The sequence below is a fragment of the Nilaparvata lugens genome, chromosome 9, assembly GCF_014356525.2.
Source record: "Nilaparvata lugens isolate BPH chromosome 9, ASM1435652v1, whole genome shotgun sequence".
Classification (NCBI taxonomy): Eukaryota; Metazoa; Arthropoda; class Insecta; order Hemiptera; family Delphacidae; genus Nilaparvata; species Nilaparvata lugens.
In genome coordinates this window covers 1316847-1334575 of record NC_052512.1, presented here as the reverse complement: position 1 = coordinate 1334575, position 17729 = coordinate 1316847, and the positions used below count along the sequence as shown (strand labels likewise).

General features: G+C 38.7%; 2 protein-coding genes across 2 annotated transcripts; one reads left to right on the top strand and one right to left on the bottom strand.

The window, feature by feature from the left end:
* Positions 1-8787: 8787 nt before the first annotated feature.
* LOC120353106 lies at positions 8788-9393 on the bottom strand. The gene has a single exon (XM_039435751.1). The coding sequence runs from the start codon at positions 9391-9393 to the stop codon at positions 8788-8790; it is 606 nt and encodes a 201-aa protein (XP_039291685.1).
* A 7048-nt stretch (positions 9394-16441) lies between these two features.
* On the top strand, positions 16442-17297 carry LOC111043691 (vegetative cell wall protein gp1-like). Its single transcript, XM_039435750.1, has 2 exons — positions 16442-16687; positions 16998-17297. The coding sequence occupies exons 1-2, from the start codon at positions 16442-16444 to the stop codon at positions 17295-17297; spliced, it is 546 nt and encodes a 181-aa protein (XP_039291684.1).
* Positions 17298-17729: the final 432 nt, after the last annotated feature.

Sequence of the window (17729 nt, the reverse complement as noted above, 5' to 3'; positions counted from 1 at the left end):
AAAATATGTATCAAACAAATAATTTCTTGTGCGAAAACAATCGAATGCAAAGTATGAAAATGGCTCCGATGTACACGAATTCACAGAAAAGAAACTTTGCTCGTTATGGATTCTTCTACAACGGGAAGGATCTACAATGTGTTTATTGCCTGCATGCATTGAGACTGCATAAAGAGCGTACATGTTGTCTATCGTCAATTAATGAAGAAAGACCACTTAATTACTCTATAATAGTTCCTGCCTATACTTCGTTTTCTTCATTCGCTCAACAACATGGATCCGAGAAAGTGGTTGGCTGCTGACAACGAATTGGAAGTGAGGTTAAAAAACTGTATTGATTGGTACGATGAGTGTGAAAGTGCAATTAGGAAATCAACTCCTGAAAATTATAGTTTGGCGAAGCAATTGAAAGACATTTTTCTAAGCATGGTTAATTTAAATGATATAAGAGACTATCTATGTTATTATCGTCCTCATAATTTGTGTATAGATAAGCTAATTAGAATTGAAGATGAAATTATGAATAGTTGTGTCGAAATGTGTAAATAAACGTTTTCTGCCTTCAAATGATTTTTCATTCCAATATCCCATTCACGTTTTTTAGTTTAGTTGCTGCTTAGAGCTAGACCAGACAACACGTAATAATCTTTATTTTACTAGTGTAAATAAAAATTGCACTAAAGCCGTGTTTTCGTAACGGGCAGACGACAGATAAATTGAATACTGAGGTGTGTTTTATTATCGCACCTATGGGTCTATAGTTTTGTATATCTTTTTTCTGTCCATTCTTATAGATAGGTTTGAGGATCGTTATTGTCAAATAATAATCTATCTAAATTATCTGAATTATGGGTGATTCACGTGTGGGGTGATCTTTTTTATACAGACACGAGCTCCTATAACACGTGCATCTCATCAATTTAGAAAGAGAGATATATCTTTCCCCCTCATTCGAGACACGTCAAACATCTGCGAGATGCAGTGTTATGGTTTTTCAAAATTCAAAAAATTAACTTGTCTCTTGATGTCAATTTCATTTAATGAATTTGATTCAATTGCAAAGAATATTAAATTTTCAACAGGATGTCATGATGTTGATTTACCGTTAACAAAAACAGAAAATGTACACTTTTCAATTTTATCTGAGATTTTCGAACTGCTCAATATTCTAGACAGCTGACATCTACATTATGATTGTACAAATGATTCGTCATTATCTCTTGTTAAAAATTCCGATGAACTTTGGAAATGCTTGTACGATATTGCAGATAAAAAACGTAAAAGAACTTAGATCATTGTAGAGATTTATAGCATTAGATGCGAGAGAGAGAATTTCTCAATTCAATTAGATGTAGAGAGAGAGTCATTGACCTCACTCTGGATTCGCTAGTATAGAGTAATATGGATTCACTTTAATCTGTCGGCAAGGGAATTTCTCCCCCTCAAAAGGGAAATTATTCCCCTCATCTAAACTGGGAGAGAGAGAGAATTTCTCAATTCACTTCAATCTGTCAGTATAGCAATATGGATTCACTTCAATCTGTCAAGATAGCATTAGATGTAGAAATATGAATTCACTTTAATCTGTCACCAAGGGAATTTCTCAAAGAGATTTTTTCCCTCATCTAGCATTCACCTCAATCTGTCAGTATAGCATTAGATGTAGAAATATGGATTCACTTTAATCTGACAGTATAGAGAGGGAATTTTTCCTCCAAAAAGGGAAATTTTTTTTTTTTCCCTCACCTGAGGAGAGAGAGAGAGATATCTCTTTTCATCCCCCTCACCACCACTGGGCAAGGGGAAGGGGAGAGAGAAAGAGAGAGAGAAAGATATATCTCTCTCTTTTCATCCCCCTCACCACCACTGGGCAAGGGGAAGGGGAAATCTATTTTTAGAACACCCCCCACCTTACAGGCGGGGTGAAGGGGAGGAGGGATGGACGAGGGGTGAGAGGGGGGAGGGGATTTCGAGCAAAAAAGTGCGTCTTAAATCTTAGATTCCTTCTACTGGAACATAATTATGTTTTTAGGAAAAATATGGATAAACAAACTCAATTTGTAATTGTTTCAGTTCCAATTGGAGACAAAGGTATACCAGTGGATTAATACAAGTTTGTTATATGTTTACTGGAATATAATTATGTTTTTGGGGAAAATATGGATGAACAAACTCAATTTGTAATTGTTTCAGCTCTAATTTAAAGACAAAGGTATACCAGTTGATTGATACAAGTTAGTTATATGTTTACAGGAACATTATATATGATTTTAAGAGAAATATGGAATAACAAACTCAATTTGTAATTGTTTCAGTTCTGTAAAATGACAAAGGTATACCAGTTGATTAAGGTACGTAAAATAAGGTTGATATATCATTTAAAGAATTTAATCAATTGAAACTCTCATTGGAGTATCGTATCAATGGAGCCTGTTATTGTTCAAGTTGATAATATTGATTAGAATAGTCTTTTTGATTTTATTAGAAGATATATATCATTAATTATAATTTTTTTTTTTCTAAAGGAATACAGAAAGTAGGGAAGGAAGTTTTCAGTTATGTTACATCTCAGTTATTATTACTGAAGATATATTATTGTGGAGAAATTGCGGAGGAAGTTGGGAAGATAGACTTTAAATTGGAATGTAATTTTTAATATTATGTTGAGTTTGAGACTTGCTGAAGTTTCATATTTTTTGACTGTGTTTTCTCATGGCATAAAGGCTTTCAAGTTGAACTGAACGCTTTTCTTTTAAATTCTACTAGAACTTTTGAATTATTTGTGAAGGAAGATCCATCAACTCTGATACTAAGAATCAGTAGTTTGAAGGTAAAAATCTATATGAAATGGGGATTCAAATAGAATGAGAGAATTTAAGTAATCGGTAATCAATAGATAACTCCTGTTCTAGCTTTTGATGAATTGTAGGAAGAGTTGGAAATTAATGCTGTAATATATTTATTTACAGCGGTTCATGTACCACCCCTTTGGTTCCGCAACTTTATCTAACACCGCTTCAAGATACTCGTTCAGATGACAGGTCTAGGGACGTGAGATGTCGCCAGTAGTACAAAAAGGGGGAGTCTGGGACACAAGTGTCCCAGACTCCCCCTCAACCTCAAGGTCACCCAAGATGACCTAACCTTACCTCAAGGTCACCCAAGATGACCTAACCTAACCTCAAGGTCACCCAAAAAAAAAAAAAAAAAAAAAAAAAAAATTGAAAAAAAAAATTAAAAAAAAAATAAAAATTAAAAAAAAAAATCATGAATAATAAAAAATCAAAATTTAATAAGAATTAATAAGAATTAATTTCGTGACCTTTGGGAGTGGTGGGAGACTGTTTGGGTATATATATATGGGAGCTCCTAGCCATAAGAGCTATCATTGTGTTGCTGACTAGTTGGAGACAAGTTGCTCTTTTTAGTGTGTGTGTGTGCTACAGTGCAGTTTTTAGTGAATAGCAAAGTAAGTACAATCTATATTGTTCATTATTATTGTTGGTTATTATTTTAAAAGACCAATTTTGATGAATACTTTATGTGGGAGACTTTAAGATGTCTCCTCACACACACATCATGATGATCATTCAGTTTGAGAGAATTTCAAAAGACCCATTTTGATGAATTCTATATTGTTTATTATTATTTCAAAAGATCCATTCCGATGAATACTTTGTGTGGGGGACTTTAAAATGTCTCCTCACACACACATCATGATGATCATTCAGTTTGTAAACTATTCATTTTTTTTTCTTATTATATAAAACTATTCTTGTTGAATGGGTGGAAAGCATTGTAAAATCTAACCCACCATACTAGAGAGCCACCCATACCATATTAGAGAACCACCCATACTAACGGCATGTATGTCGTTTTCAAACAATATGGAGCTCAATACATTGACTTCCTACCCTTCTCCTCCTCCACCTCGCCCTGATAGCCCACCTCCACCATACAGCGAATTAACCCCAGTTACCCATTGATCAGTCACCCCCTCATCCCCTCTCTACCACCAGTTTCCTCCACAGTACAGTTCCCAACCACTCCATCCAATATCTCCACAAGATACACCAACCTCAAGGTCACTATCAATTTCCGAGCCATCCCGACCCAGTACACCACCCTCCTCATCAATGATAGACGAACCATCCTCTAGACAAAATGCCCAAAGGAGTACAGATCAATTTACGCTATGTGAAACGTGTAACCAGTATAAATGGGGAGGGAATAATTGCCGAATTAGAAAGAGAGTATGACTATGCACGTTGTTTCATGCCCAAAATGTATACCAACACAGTGTTCAAAAGAGTGGGGGAAGATCCAGTTGATATGACTGGGTATAGTGTTATTATACGTGAAGTTTCACCTTTGGAAAATCATAATCGTACACATACATTAGAATTTTTCAAAAATGGAATTCCATGTTCCGAAGCCGTAGACATGTAAATGCATAAATGTGAACTTGATAATACGTTTTTAAAACAAAAAGAGAAGAAATTGTTTAATAATATTAGTATAAAATGTTTTTCAGATTTCAAGACGCTGTCATATGAAGATAGAATGGAGTATTTCATGAACATGAGGAAAGACTTTAAAACTATATTGTTTGAGCTGATAACTGCATTGGAGAAGTATCAGTCTCATGAGTATCTTGCAAACAAATTAAATTGGTTCATACAAGATCATTTTGGAAAAGATTTATTTGATCATTGGCCTGTATGTTACAGGCTGTCAGCAGTCAAACAGTCAAAATGCGGTTGTGCAATATTGTCAGAAAAAAAAGAGGCACTCTGCATTTTCTATGTGCTGAATGATGATTTTATTGCGGGTTAGGCAGAAAAAAATTTATTAAAAATTTACTCTTGTTGTGTGCAGTGGGAGCAGGTATTTTTTATGATACAGACTAAACTGATTGGCTTGTATTATCAATAGGTATTGTAAAGATGTTGTATACTTTGGAAAATTTGCTTAAAATTCTTGAAAATTTGTTTAAAATTCTAAAAATGTATTGCTGTATACTTGTAGCATTATGCTCAAGAATTCAGAAATGTATTGGTTTATAAGAGTTATCTTGATGTAACAATTTGATGCTTGAAATTCTAACTAAATTCACACTATGTGTTCACGTGTGCACTCTACTCAAAGAGGAGTGAGGAGGAGGATAAATGATAGAGCATAGAGTTGATTACAATATTTCTTCTTATTGATAATTGTGCCGAGCACTCTTTTTAATTCAGGCCTTTTCCCAAGTTATAATAGTAAATTTAATACGCAATAGACTAGAGCCATTATTGTAAGTGAGTTAGCGAAATAAATTATTTTCTCTCTCTATTATGAACGGCCATGACTTCGAGTTTCCCATGATAGATATTTGAAAATTGTGGCTCCGAGTCGTCGAGGAATGTAGATTATGGAATAATCTCTAAAACTTAGCCTTCCTGTCGCGACATAAAGTGCGATAAGTTGGAAAACAGCAAGCAATGAAATTATAACAAACTACTGATTTTGCAGTTACTATTTGGCCCAAAGGCTCTAGAAGCCACGCGACGATTGGTCAAATTGATTCCCTTCGCCCAATAGGAGACCTGTTCCTAAATACAGTAGTGGGGTGATTCCCCAGCTGCAAGACCAGATTACGTTTCGGAGGACACTTTGCTAGGAGCACTACGAGAGGAAAGATGTAGTCATTACGTTTCACCCTTTTTGGGCAAGTTTACAAGTTTATATAATTAGTTAATGTAGGAGCTAGTTTTATTTTCATTAAAGTTTAAATTTTCCAGTAGTGCCATGTCCTGAAAAGTTTAATTGTGTTTCTTCTTCATCTACGAATAATTGTTTCTTCAAATAACCGCTAAGGTACATGAAATAAGGTTGAAATATAATTTAGGGAATTTAATTTATTGAAACATCAATCAAAGAGTATTTTATCAACAAAGCCTGTTATTTTTCAAGTTGATAATATTGATTGAGAATAATCCTTTTGATTTTATTAGTGATGGAAGATACTTATAAATTTTTTCTAAAGAAGTATAGAAAGTTTTCAGTTACGTTACATTTGAGTTATTGTTTCTGGAGATATATTATCGTAGAGTATTGCTGAAAGTCAGGAAGATAGCCTTTAAATTTGGATGAAATTTTTAAGATTATGTTCATATTGAGTTTATGACATTTTATAATTTATATTTTTCAGACTTTGTTTTCTTATGTCATTAAGGCTTTCGAATGATTTAGTAAATTTTTTATGATAGAAATCTTAATAGACGAAGAAGAAAGTTTTTCTTTTCCATGAAATTAATATTAATGAATGTTCAAATTTTAATACAATTTAAATTATTTTCTATGTGTCTTCTAATTTTATTTAATTAAAGGTAAAAACTATCTACAAGATGAATCTTATAGGGCAAACATTATTTTTACCTTAAAGTGAAATTTTCAATATTTTTTTCTTTTATTGTGTTATAACGTGTCTTGTTTTGTTTTGTGATAAATTCATAATTCTAGTTGATACTCGTTTTTGGGCTTGTATTTGTAAGTAAATCAAATCATAAACTCTGGACTGTTCATTTTAAATTAAGGTTCTGAGCAGTTTTGGGCGAATGCCCGTTATTTACACTTGGATTGCGTCCTAAAGTTCATAAATAATAAATCAAATAAATGTTGGCTAGCGCACAAGTTTCCAACAATACTAGCTGAGCTACTATATGAAAAATTATATTTGATTTTGCAAACCAAACGAAAAATATCATATAAGTTAGCATCATTTCAATCTGAATTATTACTTTTCTAAGAGTATAATATCAATTTATATAAAAGTTAACATCATAATTAATGAAGTATTCATTTTCTAAAAGCATTATATTAATTTATTGCGGGTGTTTTCATAAATGTTGCATTGCATATTAATGACACTCTGGCAAGTAAATTTGTTTAAAATCTGTTAAATTCTGAGAATGAAATCAGAACGTCAAGATAAAATCTAAATTAAATAACAGAATAAACTCCTGTTTTAGCTTTTGATGAATTGTAGGAAGAGTTACAAATTAATGCTGTAATACATTTATTTACAGCGGTTCATGTGTGTCCCCAAACCAACTTCTTGTACTACCACCCCTTTGGTTCCACAACTTTATGAAACACCGCTTCAAGACACCCGTTCAGATGACAGGTCTAGGGACGTAAGAGGACATCGCCATCAAGCCAAATTCAACCGGTAAAAGCTCACCGCCAAAAACAAGGTACTGTAACCCCGACGATAAAGCAACGTACAGACCAACGAAAGTGCAGTGTAATGAAACAAAGGTTCATTCAAGAATGTCAATCAAAAGTGGGGATTCAAAATTATTATGAAATGGGTTATATGGGTTACTATCGACGAAACTTGGGTTCAACGGGCTTTTCTTTCTTGAGTAATTTTATGTTGAAATTAACTTGTTATTTGATGACTGATATTGTTTGGTTTTGTGACGTATTGCTATCTAAAAGGGGATAGTAATGCGCCCCCGAATCAGATGAAGAATGTCAACAAAGTAACATGAAATTGTTGTTTCTGTTGTTCGATTTTAGTTGCCAATGTTTATTGAAGCTGTTTGTATTTTTCTATTATTTCAAATTATAGTGTTATTCTATAGTATAAACCTATTAAATCAGGCATGGCAAGATTAATTGAAGTTTTCTTGACTCTAGCCCGTTCACCTGCATTAATTAGGTATAGACTCAGGTATTTTCTAGATGTGTCGGCCTATTTCTGAATTCTAAATTTCATTCAAAATTATCTTCTTCATCATCTTTGAAAAGGTAAAGGCATATAATGCAGATGAGTATTGACAGCATTGAAAAAATTGCGACAAAAGGTTCTATCTTCTAACAAAGTTTTGTTAATCCATCCATGTAGAGCAATAACAATTATTTTCAATGAGCAAAATAGTTGTGTAATTGACGATCCATCAGTGTTGTTGACGTTGTTGGTTGACCAATCTCCAAACGTTGAAGATGATAGCTTGTTCTGCACCATGTCGATAAAGTTGAGAAGATGATGTTCTGGGCAGTATATGCCATCAATCTTCTTGATCAGCAACTCCAAATCAGGCATAGCAGGAAAGGAATATGGTGATGATAGGTCCAGGTACTCCACATTGTTCAGTTGCAGAATTGTATCCAGTAGAGTAATCTGCTTATATCCATGGACAAAGATTTTAATTGGATGCTGCTGGTTCTGATCCAACCACCTTTCAACTGTTCCACGCACAATTTCCATCAAAGCTGAATAGAGAAGATGTTCTGTCCCACAGTCTGACCACCTGAGTCCATGTTTAGCTTGATGTATACAGTTGTTGGCAGTGATTTGCCTGCTAGTCTTGAGCAGAGACTCGGAGTAGGGAGGCTTGAAAAAGTAGTGATGAGTAGTCACATGATGCTCATCATCTTGCTCCAGGATAGCCATCTCCTTCACAATAAACTTGTTGTCCAAACCTTCAAAACCTTGAAAGTTCATCAGGTACAGTGGTAGTGGTCCAAAAATGTTTTCCGCTCTACTCGATGGCCAGTCATCTACACCACTTTCTGCTGTAATGTAGGAGTCGTCATCATTGAGTCCAGTTGTACTTGTAGAGGCATCTTTCATCAGCAGTCGCCCACCAATAACACAGCCCACCACGTCCTCCTCTTCATGCGAAGACAGCTCCCCCTCCTCCATAAAGAGTCCTCTGTATCCTGTCATGACTGGCTCATTCATTGTCTCGAGCTCAGCTGAGCAATTTATCACTGTGCACTGACTATATATCTTTTTTATGCCGACACTACAAGGCCTGACATTGGTCGATACTCTTTAGTCATCTCATGAATCATCATACAGTAGGCAGTTGTATTACCTGGAATGTTTTCAGATGCTTCAAACTCAATCCTCACATCGATACTTCCCGTTTTGAGTGACTCATTTTGGCGGGAGCAATCAAAAGCAAACAGCATTACTTTTCCATCACCAATGGCACTATTTTCAAACAGAGGGTTGCTTGCACGAGCATTACCATGGTTGTAGACCCCATTGAAAGCTGCATAAATGCTGTAAATGCGATTATCATCACCATCAATGCTCTCATATGGGTAGTATCTGCTGTTTAAAAACACTCGAACATCCTTCATATTACATTTGTCAAAGCGAGAACTGTTGGCTGCTGCCACACCTCGTCTTGCAGTCTGTAGCCCAACCACAATGTATTGTGGCTTTTCATGCTGTGATGTTGACTTGACAGTCCATGCATGCTTTCTTGTCTGTGGTAACGTTGGATAGGTATACAACTCCCAATGTCGAAATGATATACTGATGGGTGTGTCATTCTGTACAGTCTGTAGCAGACACAGTTTCACATCATCTGCCACTTCCACATAAGGCATTCTCCATGAAAGCTTTGTGATTGCTACAATGGCAGCAGCAACATTCACACAGTCGTGAAAGTTGGGGCTGACCCTCAACACCAGCTCTTGATCACATTAAGTAAAATCTGTCTATAGTCTTCAGCAAAGCCCAGCAGGTATCTCGAAGGCACATCTATGATTTTAGTGTCGTCTCCATTGGCAGCTAAATCGGCGAATCCATGAGATGGGCTAAACTTGTAGCCAGCTCCTTCCATCTTGGTCTACTCATCACGTTCAAATGTAGAGGCATTCTTCATTAGGCTGGTGACTCCAGGATTGCGTATACCATTCACCTCCACACCATTGATTCCATAGCGTATCTCTGAAAACACATTGCCGAAGAATCCAGAGACACATGGAGTTCCATTGGAGCAGCATTGGCAGCTCCAGTCACAGTATACTCCAAATGTAGATAGCTCTCCAATGGCAGTGTGTAAACATCTTGCTGTTGAATTGGAATCCGTATCTCATCATTGGCATTGTAGCTTACAGTATAGGGTGCATGAGAATGGTACTCAAACCCAATGATACTGTTGTCTGATGATGGTCCATTCTGTGTCACATCCAAAACTCCCATCTTCCTATTCTACTCATTTCTGACAGCCTCGTTCTTGCAAATACTCAATGCTCCTAGATGTTAACCTTGTCAAGGTTGGATGCTGGATGACATCCTTCACTCTATTATCTACTTTTATAGGCTTAGAACGTATCTCTGTAGAAGAAGGAGGAGGAGGATGAGGGTGTACTGCAGCAGCCTTATCCAGCCCTTGATTCAGCTTTCCAAATAACAGCACCATCTCACTTGCGTTGTCTCAAATGTAAAGCAATATTTATTTCCTCGCCTCTATTATTTATAAGACGACCGTACTCATCGACTACTTGCAGTGTAATGCTACCAATCTGCTTGATGTCTACAGGTAAATAGATTACATTCTGCACAGTCACCACCATTTTCTACCCTGGATCAACGTTTGGGTGAAACTCATAGATCATGTGATCTGTAATTCCATTAGAGTAAGATCCAGAAACAATGTTACAGGTGATGCGTATCACACTAGGCCGACTGATTTGTACAGTATTATCACTTCTAGTAGATGTGTTGGGCTCTATGAACTAGGTATTGGTAAAACCCAACAGTTTCCCTATTGAATCTTGTGGTTGTAAATCCAACTTGACACTGCTCAAAACTATAAACTTTAAGGTTGATGGATCCACAGTCACCTGGAAATCAATATCATTTTCCAACAGCCTTTGTGCAAGCAAGTCAGTAATTGTAGAAAATTCAAAGCTACCTGTTGGTAATGATACCTGATGCAGAATCAAATCCTCCTTGTCAGCAGTAGTAGCTGGCATTCTCCTTTCAGTCCTTTTAGTCAATACTGTACCATCATCATCATCATCATCATCAGACTCGCCAGGTTTATGCTTCCGATGTTTAAGCACCTCGCTCCAATACTCTCCAAATCTTGCTTTAGTCATACTCCGAAGCTCATCATGTGTTATCTCTGCACTAGTATCACCCTTCTTAGGAATTCTATTACTTGCATAAAAATGTAGTACATTATTGAAACCTTCCTCAATATTAGGTATTGAGTTGCAACTTGTAAAGCTGATCAGACCAATTTCCCATTCACCACTGCTCACATCAAGTGGTGGATAAAAGTCGCTCTTTAGTATTGATGTCCTACCCCCAAAACATAGCATCATGTTGTTGCCTGCTCAACATACAGTTGCACAATGAGTAGCAATCAGCCTACACTAGGCATTTATAGTAAGTATAGGGATGGAAATAATGTACAGGAAAGATAGTGGATCATTTATTTATTTTCATCAATCGAAAATTGTAAACACAAATGCCCACAGATGTGTGAGTAAAGATCTTCCTGCTTCTGATCATAGTTGTACTCAATCCTCAATGCTGGCTCCAGTCCTTTGTGCATATAGTCGATAAACTCCTGTGGTGGTCTCGGGTTGCCAAATCCGTCGAAGTAGTGAGACACATCATCCTTCTTCACATAGCACACCCAATGTGTGCCAGCTCCAGTGCTGGTGTCCAGGTTGATAATGTCGCATTCTCTCCTCCAGGGCCCATTCAATGGTAGAGCATCCCGCAAAAACACTCCTCGAAAATGCTTTAGCTTCAGTCGACATGCATACTTGTAGAGATCAGCATCGGTGAGGGCTCGATCAGATAGGGCAACTACCGTCTTCTCTTGCCGCCACATTGACGGCGATGTGCTCCATTTCCCTGCGTCCTGCGCTGAGTCCTTTACCCTTTTTAGCAGAACATCTCTTTACTCGTTTTCGACCACAAGTCTTTGTTGTCTTATGTCTGCGGTGTACTCCTCCACCAAACTTTGCTTTAGCCTTCATGATGTTGGTCACTGCAAGTGCTGCAGCCTTTTCAAGTGCTCCTGCATCTGCAGATTTCACCACACTCCAAGCTTGATCTGCCAAAATGTTGTCTGCTACTGCTCTGCTCGATGTATCACTGCTCCTCGAGTAAGCAATGTCGTGCTCATTACAGGCTCGATCAAGACTATTTATACCGGGATCACCTCATGCCAACCGCTTCTCTAGCTTTGTACCTGGTCTACAGTACTGGTAACCGGGGATGTAGAGTTCAATAGGCAGAATGTCAATTGCATTGTTCACCAATTTTCCAGCACTCTTTTCAACTATTGAACCTGCAACTTTTGCAATTGATGACAGTACCCCTCTTCCCTGGTACCTCCTCTTCCTTGTACATCTAGCCATCTACTGATTAGCTTGAGCCTCATCAACCTCTTTTATACCTTTCTTCACTGCGGCTGTTGCTGCTGCTGCTTCCCTACAATTGACTGGGATATCATCATTCCAGTCTAACTCGCCATCAGATACCAATAGTTGCTCGGCATTTTTCATTATAAATGCTCTTATGTCTTTCCTAGTTGTCAAATATTCATTTTTAAGTCTTTTTTAAGTCTTTATTAAGAAATATCTTAAAAGCAATGTTCAGAACACGCAGGCTGTTCTCTCTCAATCAAGTTTCCAAGTATTGTTTGTCAACTAATCTATTCTCAAGCTCCTTCAATCTGGCTTCCAAATACTGTTTGTTTACAGTATCAGTAGGCTTAATTGGGTCTAGCACATCAGACAGTATTGAATCATTGAGACTTGTAGATACCTGCAAAGTATCATCATGCTGCATCTTGGGCAGCCATAGTGAAATCAGTTCTCTGCATGTTGAAAAGTTGACAGCATCCCTGTCAGCACGTGGATTTCCCAAATTGATCAAACGCTTGTAGCGAGCATTAATGTTCCCTATGGAATCCATGACTTGACTGCTATACACAAGCAAAGCAATGTCTCTTATATAGTGAAACTAGTATGCATGATTAGCAACTATGTAGCCACCTTCTACCAACTCTTCTGAAATTGAATTGATTTCATTCTCATGTCGAGTGTTGCCAACTGCCTTGGACTGATCCAATAGTTTCAGCCTGTCCACAAGTTCATTGGGATCATTGTAGTAGATGTACTCAATCTTGGTATGGTTGTTTGCCACCATATTGAATGGCGCCACGAGTCCTCTGCCACTGACCTTGCTATACTTGGATTTAGCATTATTGAGCAGTTTATGGATCGCGTTTTTATACTTTGTATCATTCGAGTTTTTACTCTTACCATCTGGATCATGATTTTCCTTATACAAGTTTGTAATGTGTAATATCCGAGTGTATGCCACCTCATCACTAGCAAATGGAGTAATGGGTTTCTTTTTGAAAATGAGTTCACAAAGTCCACCTGTTGCATCAAATCTAGTCACGTTTGAAGGATTGTTAGGTTCAGTCAGAACAATCTTTCTTCCATCACTTCCAAAGGTTAACAGTTTGTTACCCAAATAGTAGTCATTGCCAACAACTTCTGGTCCATATGTTTTGTCAGAGCTGCTATCACCACTCATAGCTCTATGAAGATAACGCCCCACCGCTGTTCCAATCAACCCAACCTTGGTCATTGCTTGTCGAATCCTCTTTTGACTGCTGGTTAGTAATGCTTCCTGAGCAGTAGCACCCTCCTCCTCCTCATCCACATCCATTGCATCACTTTCATCATCATCATTGGCACTTGCAGATGGCCACAATTTGCATGCAGTACTCGAGGTACTTGGAACTGGGCTTAACTGTGAAGCTTCTCCAATCCCTTCAAAGGTCGAAGGAGACTCCTCACCAATTTTGGGCAGATGTCTTACCGCTTGTTTCAGGGGTCGGGACAGCAATGGTGTAGGTGGCGGTGTATGTGGTGCATGATGACCTACAGGAACTGCAAAACGTCTGCGATGTGGGCATGACTCTGGAGATTGCCCATGTAGTGGTTGTGCTGCTGCTGCTACTGGCTGTGGTGGTGGTGGTGGTAGTGGTGGTGGTGGTGCTGCCAAATGCTGATTGAGAGCTTCAACTATATTGTCAAGTGGTTCAGTTGGTGGTTTAAAGTGTTTTGCGAGCTGCTCCTCTGCCACTTGCCTTCCAAGAGTCAGTTCCATGTGTTTCCTTTTGATGTTACGTCGCAACTTTGCAATTGCCTTGATGGTTGGTGCAATCTCTTCTACAGTCTTTTGATGGTGTCTATTGCTGGAGACATCCATCTTGCTCAGTGTACCAACATATACTGAAGCTCAACTGACACAATGCATCAACTAAATACGTATCAAGTCCATTCCTGTAGCGCCCTCCATTTCTGTCCAATGTCCGATCAATCACTAGGAATGAGTGTGCACCCCCCACTGACAAAACCTTGTTACACATATCCTTGAACTGATCAAAGGTCATGTCAGCGCCAACATGATCTCGGTACAAGTGTTTCATGTTCAGCTCATCCTGCTGAAACATGACTAAAAAGTTTGCATTGTCACGAATCAGCTGTTTTGGAATGCAGCTATAGGTCTGTGCTAGATGAAACACATCAACGTCACTGTGTCGGCCTGCACTAAAGTACTTCCTGATGGCATCCTGCTGCTCAAAAATCACATCGTCAAAAATAATTACTGAGTTTGGTGGCAGCTCATGCGGGTTGGGTATTTCTTCACTTGTATCACACTCGACATACTTCATTCCATTTTCTGCAAGTCCTTGCATGATTGTACAGAGCAGCTCATACTTGGACTGGAATGTAGTCTTTGAAAAAAGGTAGATGTTCAAAAAGTGAATTCCTTTCTCATCGAGAAGCATGTTGAATAGTAGATTGGTTTTGCCGCAACCAGAAGGTCCACATATAATACATCTCATATGATTGGGGAACAATGGTCCATGACGCTTTTTCTTTGTATCCATTTCCACCAAGCCACACCCCCTAGTCACTTTGTCAAAATCGATAACTCTAAACTGGTTTTTTTGTTGCACAACCTGTTTCATCTTACACAAGATCGTTCTTATCAATCCATGAGTCGTGAGTGGAGCTATATCCTTTCCAGCGTACCAACAGTTTATTTCCTCTTTTCCTCAACACTTTTTCAATTTCGAAAACACTGGGCACTTTTGTCTTTACAATTTCTTCAGAATAGAATCCTCTTTTAATGGGTTCACCTCTATAGTCCTCCAATTCGTAGGTTACAGGCACTGTAGGTCGCACACGTCTTACTGTGAACAGTTCATTAGTCCAATTCGCTAGATATCCCTTGTCAAACGTCTTTTCATACTTGCTGATTCTCACTTTATCACCAGGCTCAATACTCTGACTGGGACCTGGATAAAACTTGTTTCGAGGTTTGCTGACCAACTTTCCCTTATATTCTTGCCTTTGTTTGCTGAGCCTGGAAAGCAACAGCCTCTCATGCTTCTTGCTCTTAACGTCAACTGGCCGCATACCTGTCGTTCGATGGACCCGTTCATTGTACTCTTTCAAGAGTGAGGTTAGGATGCCTGTCCACAAATAGGTTCCTTGTTCAGTGAACTTTGTCCACATAAGATGTTTGAGCGAACTATTGAAACATTCAACTATAGATGCTTCCTTATCAGAAAAAGTTGAATAATGATTGATGCCATACTTTTGCACAAGTTGTTGAAACTTACTATTAAACCATCCCTTTCCGTCATCAGTTTGCAAATTCTTCATGGGACTCTGTTCAAATATAGGTTGCATTGCCTCAACCACTTCATTGGCCGACTTATTTTTTATTGGTATAGCAAAATCAAACTTACTAAGACAATTGATTATTGTAATGATATATCTATAGCCTTTGTTCTGTCTTGCATATGGTAGCATCTCTACAAGATCAGCCTGATAAAGATCATCAAGACCTTTCACAGTAACCATTCGTGTAGGAAACCTCCTACAAGCCTGCTTGTGCAGCTCTCTCGCTATCACAGTCTTATCCATACTGACTGATAAAATCTATGTCATCAACTTTAAATAGTCTATTATGCTAATCCAAACATTCTCCATATCCTGTGGAAGAAGATGGCGATTACAACTTTTTCCTGTTGGTGAAAGGATGAAGATTACAACGTTTATCTATAGGCGAAAGTAAGAGGATGAAGATTACAACTTTTTCCTGCTGGTAAAAGGAAAAGACTAAAGATTACAACTTTCATCGTAGACAAAAGGAAGAGGATGGAGATATCAACTTTTTCCTGTTGGTGAAAGGAAGCGGATAAAGATTACAACATTCATCATAGGCAAAAGGAAGAGGATGGATATATCAACTTTTTCCTGCTGGTAAAAGGAAAAGGATAAAGATTACAACTTTTATTGTGGGCAAAAGGAAGAGGATGGAGATTGCAACTTTTTCCTGTTGCTGTTGTCGTTTTATTTATTAGTTGTTTTGATAACGAGCAGGAAAAGATGACTATATAAGGTTGCTGTTTGATTAATTTGAGGAAAAGATTGCTTATCCGAAGGATGTATCCCACAAAAACAGGCTTTTTTGGAGTGGGGACTCCAACTTTTAGCCAACTTTTTGCATTTTATTTCATTCTGCTCTGAAGCTCCGCCAGAGACTGTGTCTATGTGTTTTTCTGTTCTGTGCCTGTATCTATTCGCGTGAACCATGGCTGATGAACATTGCAGTTCATCCTCTTCAGACAATAGCTTTGACGAAGAGGCTTGGATCGCGAACCAGCAATCCTTGCTGAGACGTCAACGCCTTCAACGTCTGGAGAGAGAGCGGCGCCTGCACGCCCTACTTATAATGCAGGTGCATCCGTTGCAGTTGGAAGAGCTACCTCCTGTGGAGCCGATCATCATTGATGATTGGGAGGTACCTGTACTCAACCAGGAGCAGCCTGCGATCCAGGTGGGTGTCAGTTAGTTGGTTAGTTAGTAAGTTAGTTTTACCATGTCCTGAAACATCCACATAGCAGTGGACAGAGGATGAGTCAACATATAGGTGTAAAACATATAATAAAGTGTTCAATTAGACCAATAACAATTACACACAAGTTATTCTTATAATACCCTGCAGTAGGTACTCAAAAACATATATATGTCAATACTGTTATAAAAAACTCATTCAATGTATAGAACGGTCTCACAACTATCCAGTCTCTGAGTTTAATCTTGAACCCCTTAACACTATCCGATTTTTCTTATTTTTATTGTTTCAGATCCCCCAGGAAGTGGCGGATGTCGAGGTAGCTGCAGATGTCCAAGACTTTTTGGACAACTTCTTCAACGATCAACCGCAGCCTGCTGCTCAACCATCCCCTCCACCATCACCACTTGCTGAACTGTTGCCTCCGCCATCACCACCTCCACCATCGCCAATCCCCCAGGAAGTGGTGGATGTCGAGGTAGCTGCAGATGTCCAAGACTTTTTGGACAACTTCTTCAACGATCAACCGCAGCCTGCTGCTCAACCATCCCCTCCACCATCACCACTTGCTGAACTGTCGCCTCCTCCCTAACCACCTCCACCATCACCAATCCCCCAGGAAGTGGTGGATGTCGAGGTAGCTGCAGATGTCCAAGACTTTTTGGACAACTTCTTCAACGATCAACTGCAGCCTGCTGCTCAACCATCCCCTCCACCTTCACCACTTGCTGAACCGTCGCCTCAGCCATCACCATCTCCACCATCACTACCTGCTAATCAACAGCCGCCTCCACCACCTCCACATGCTGCTGATGCTGCTGCTGATGATGATGATGATGGTGAATTTGGGATGTACAATGCCATGCTGCTGGACCTCCTATAGAGGGTCTACCTCAGGGCAGGGGTGCAATTGCCCTCCGTGCAGCATGGCGCCAACAACTGGTCGCACGCGTTGAGGATGACCCCTACCCTGCACTGCGGCGGAACGTCATGGGGGTGAGAGAGATTATCGAGAGAGTAATTA

Excerpts from the sequence above, each read along its gene's own strand:
- LOC111043691 (XM_039435750.1), top strand. The coding sequence starts at position 16,442 with ATGGCTGATGAACATTGCAGTTCATCCTCTTCAGACAATAGCTTTGAC. Across the intron at positions 16,688-16,997 it reads AGGAGCAGCCTGCGATCCAG|ATCCCCCAGGAAGTGGCGGA; the intron begins GTGGGTGTCAGT and ends TTATTGTTTCAG.
- LOC120353106 (XM_039435751.1), bottom strand. The coding sequence starts at position 9,393 with ATGCCTTATGTGGAAGTGGCAGATGATGTGAAACTGTGTCTGCTACAG.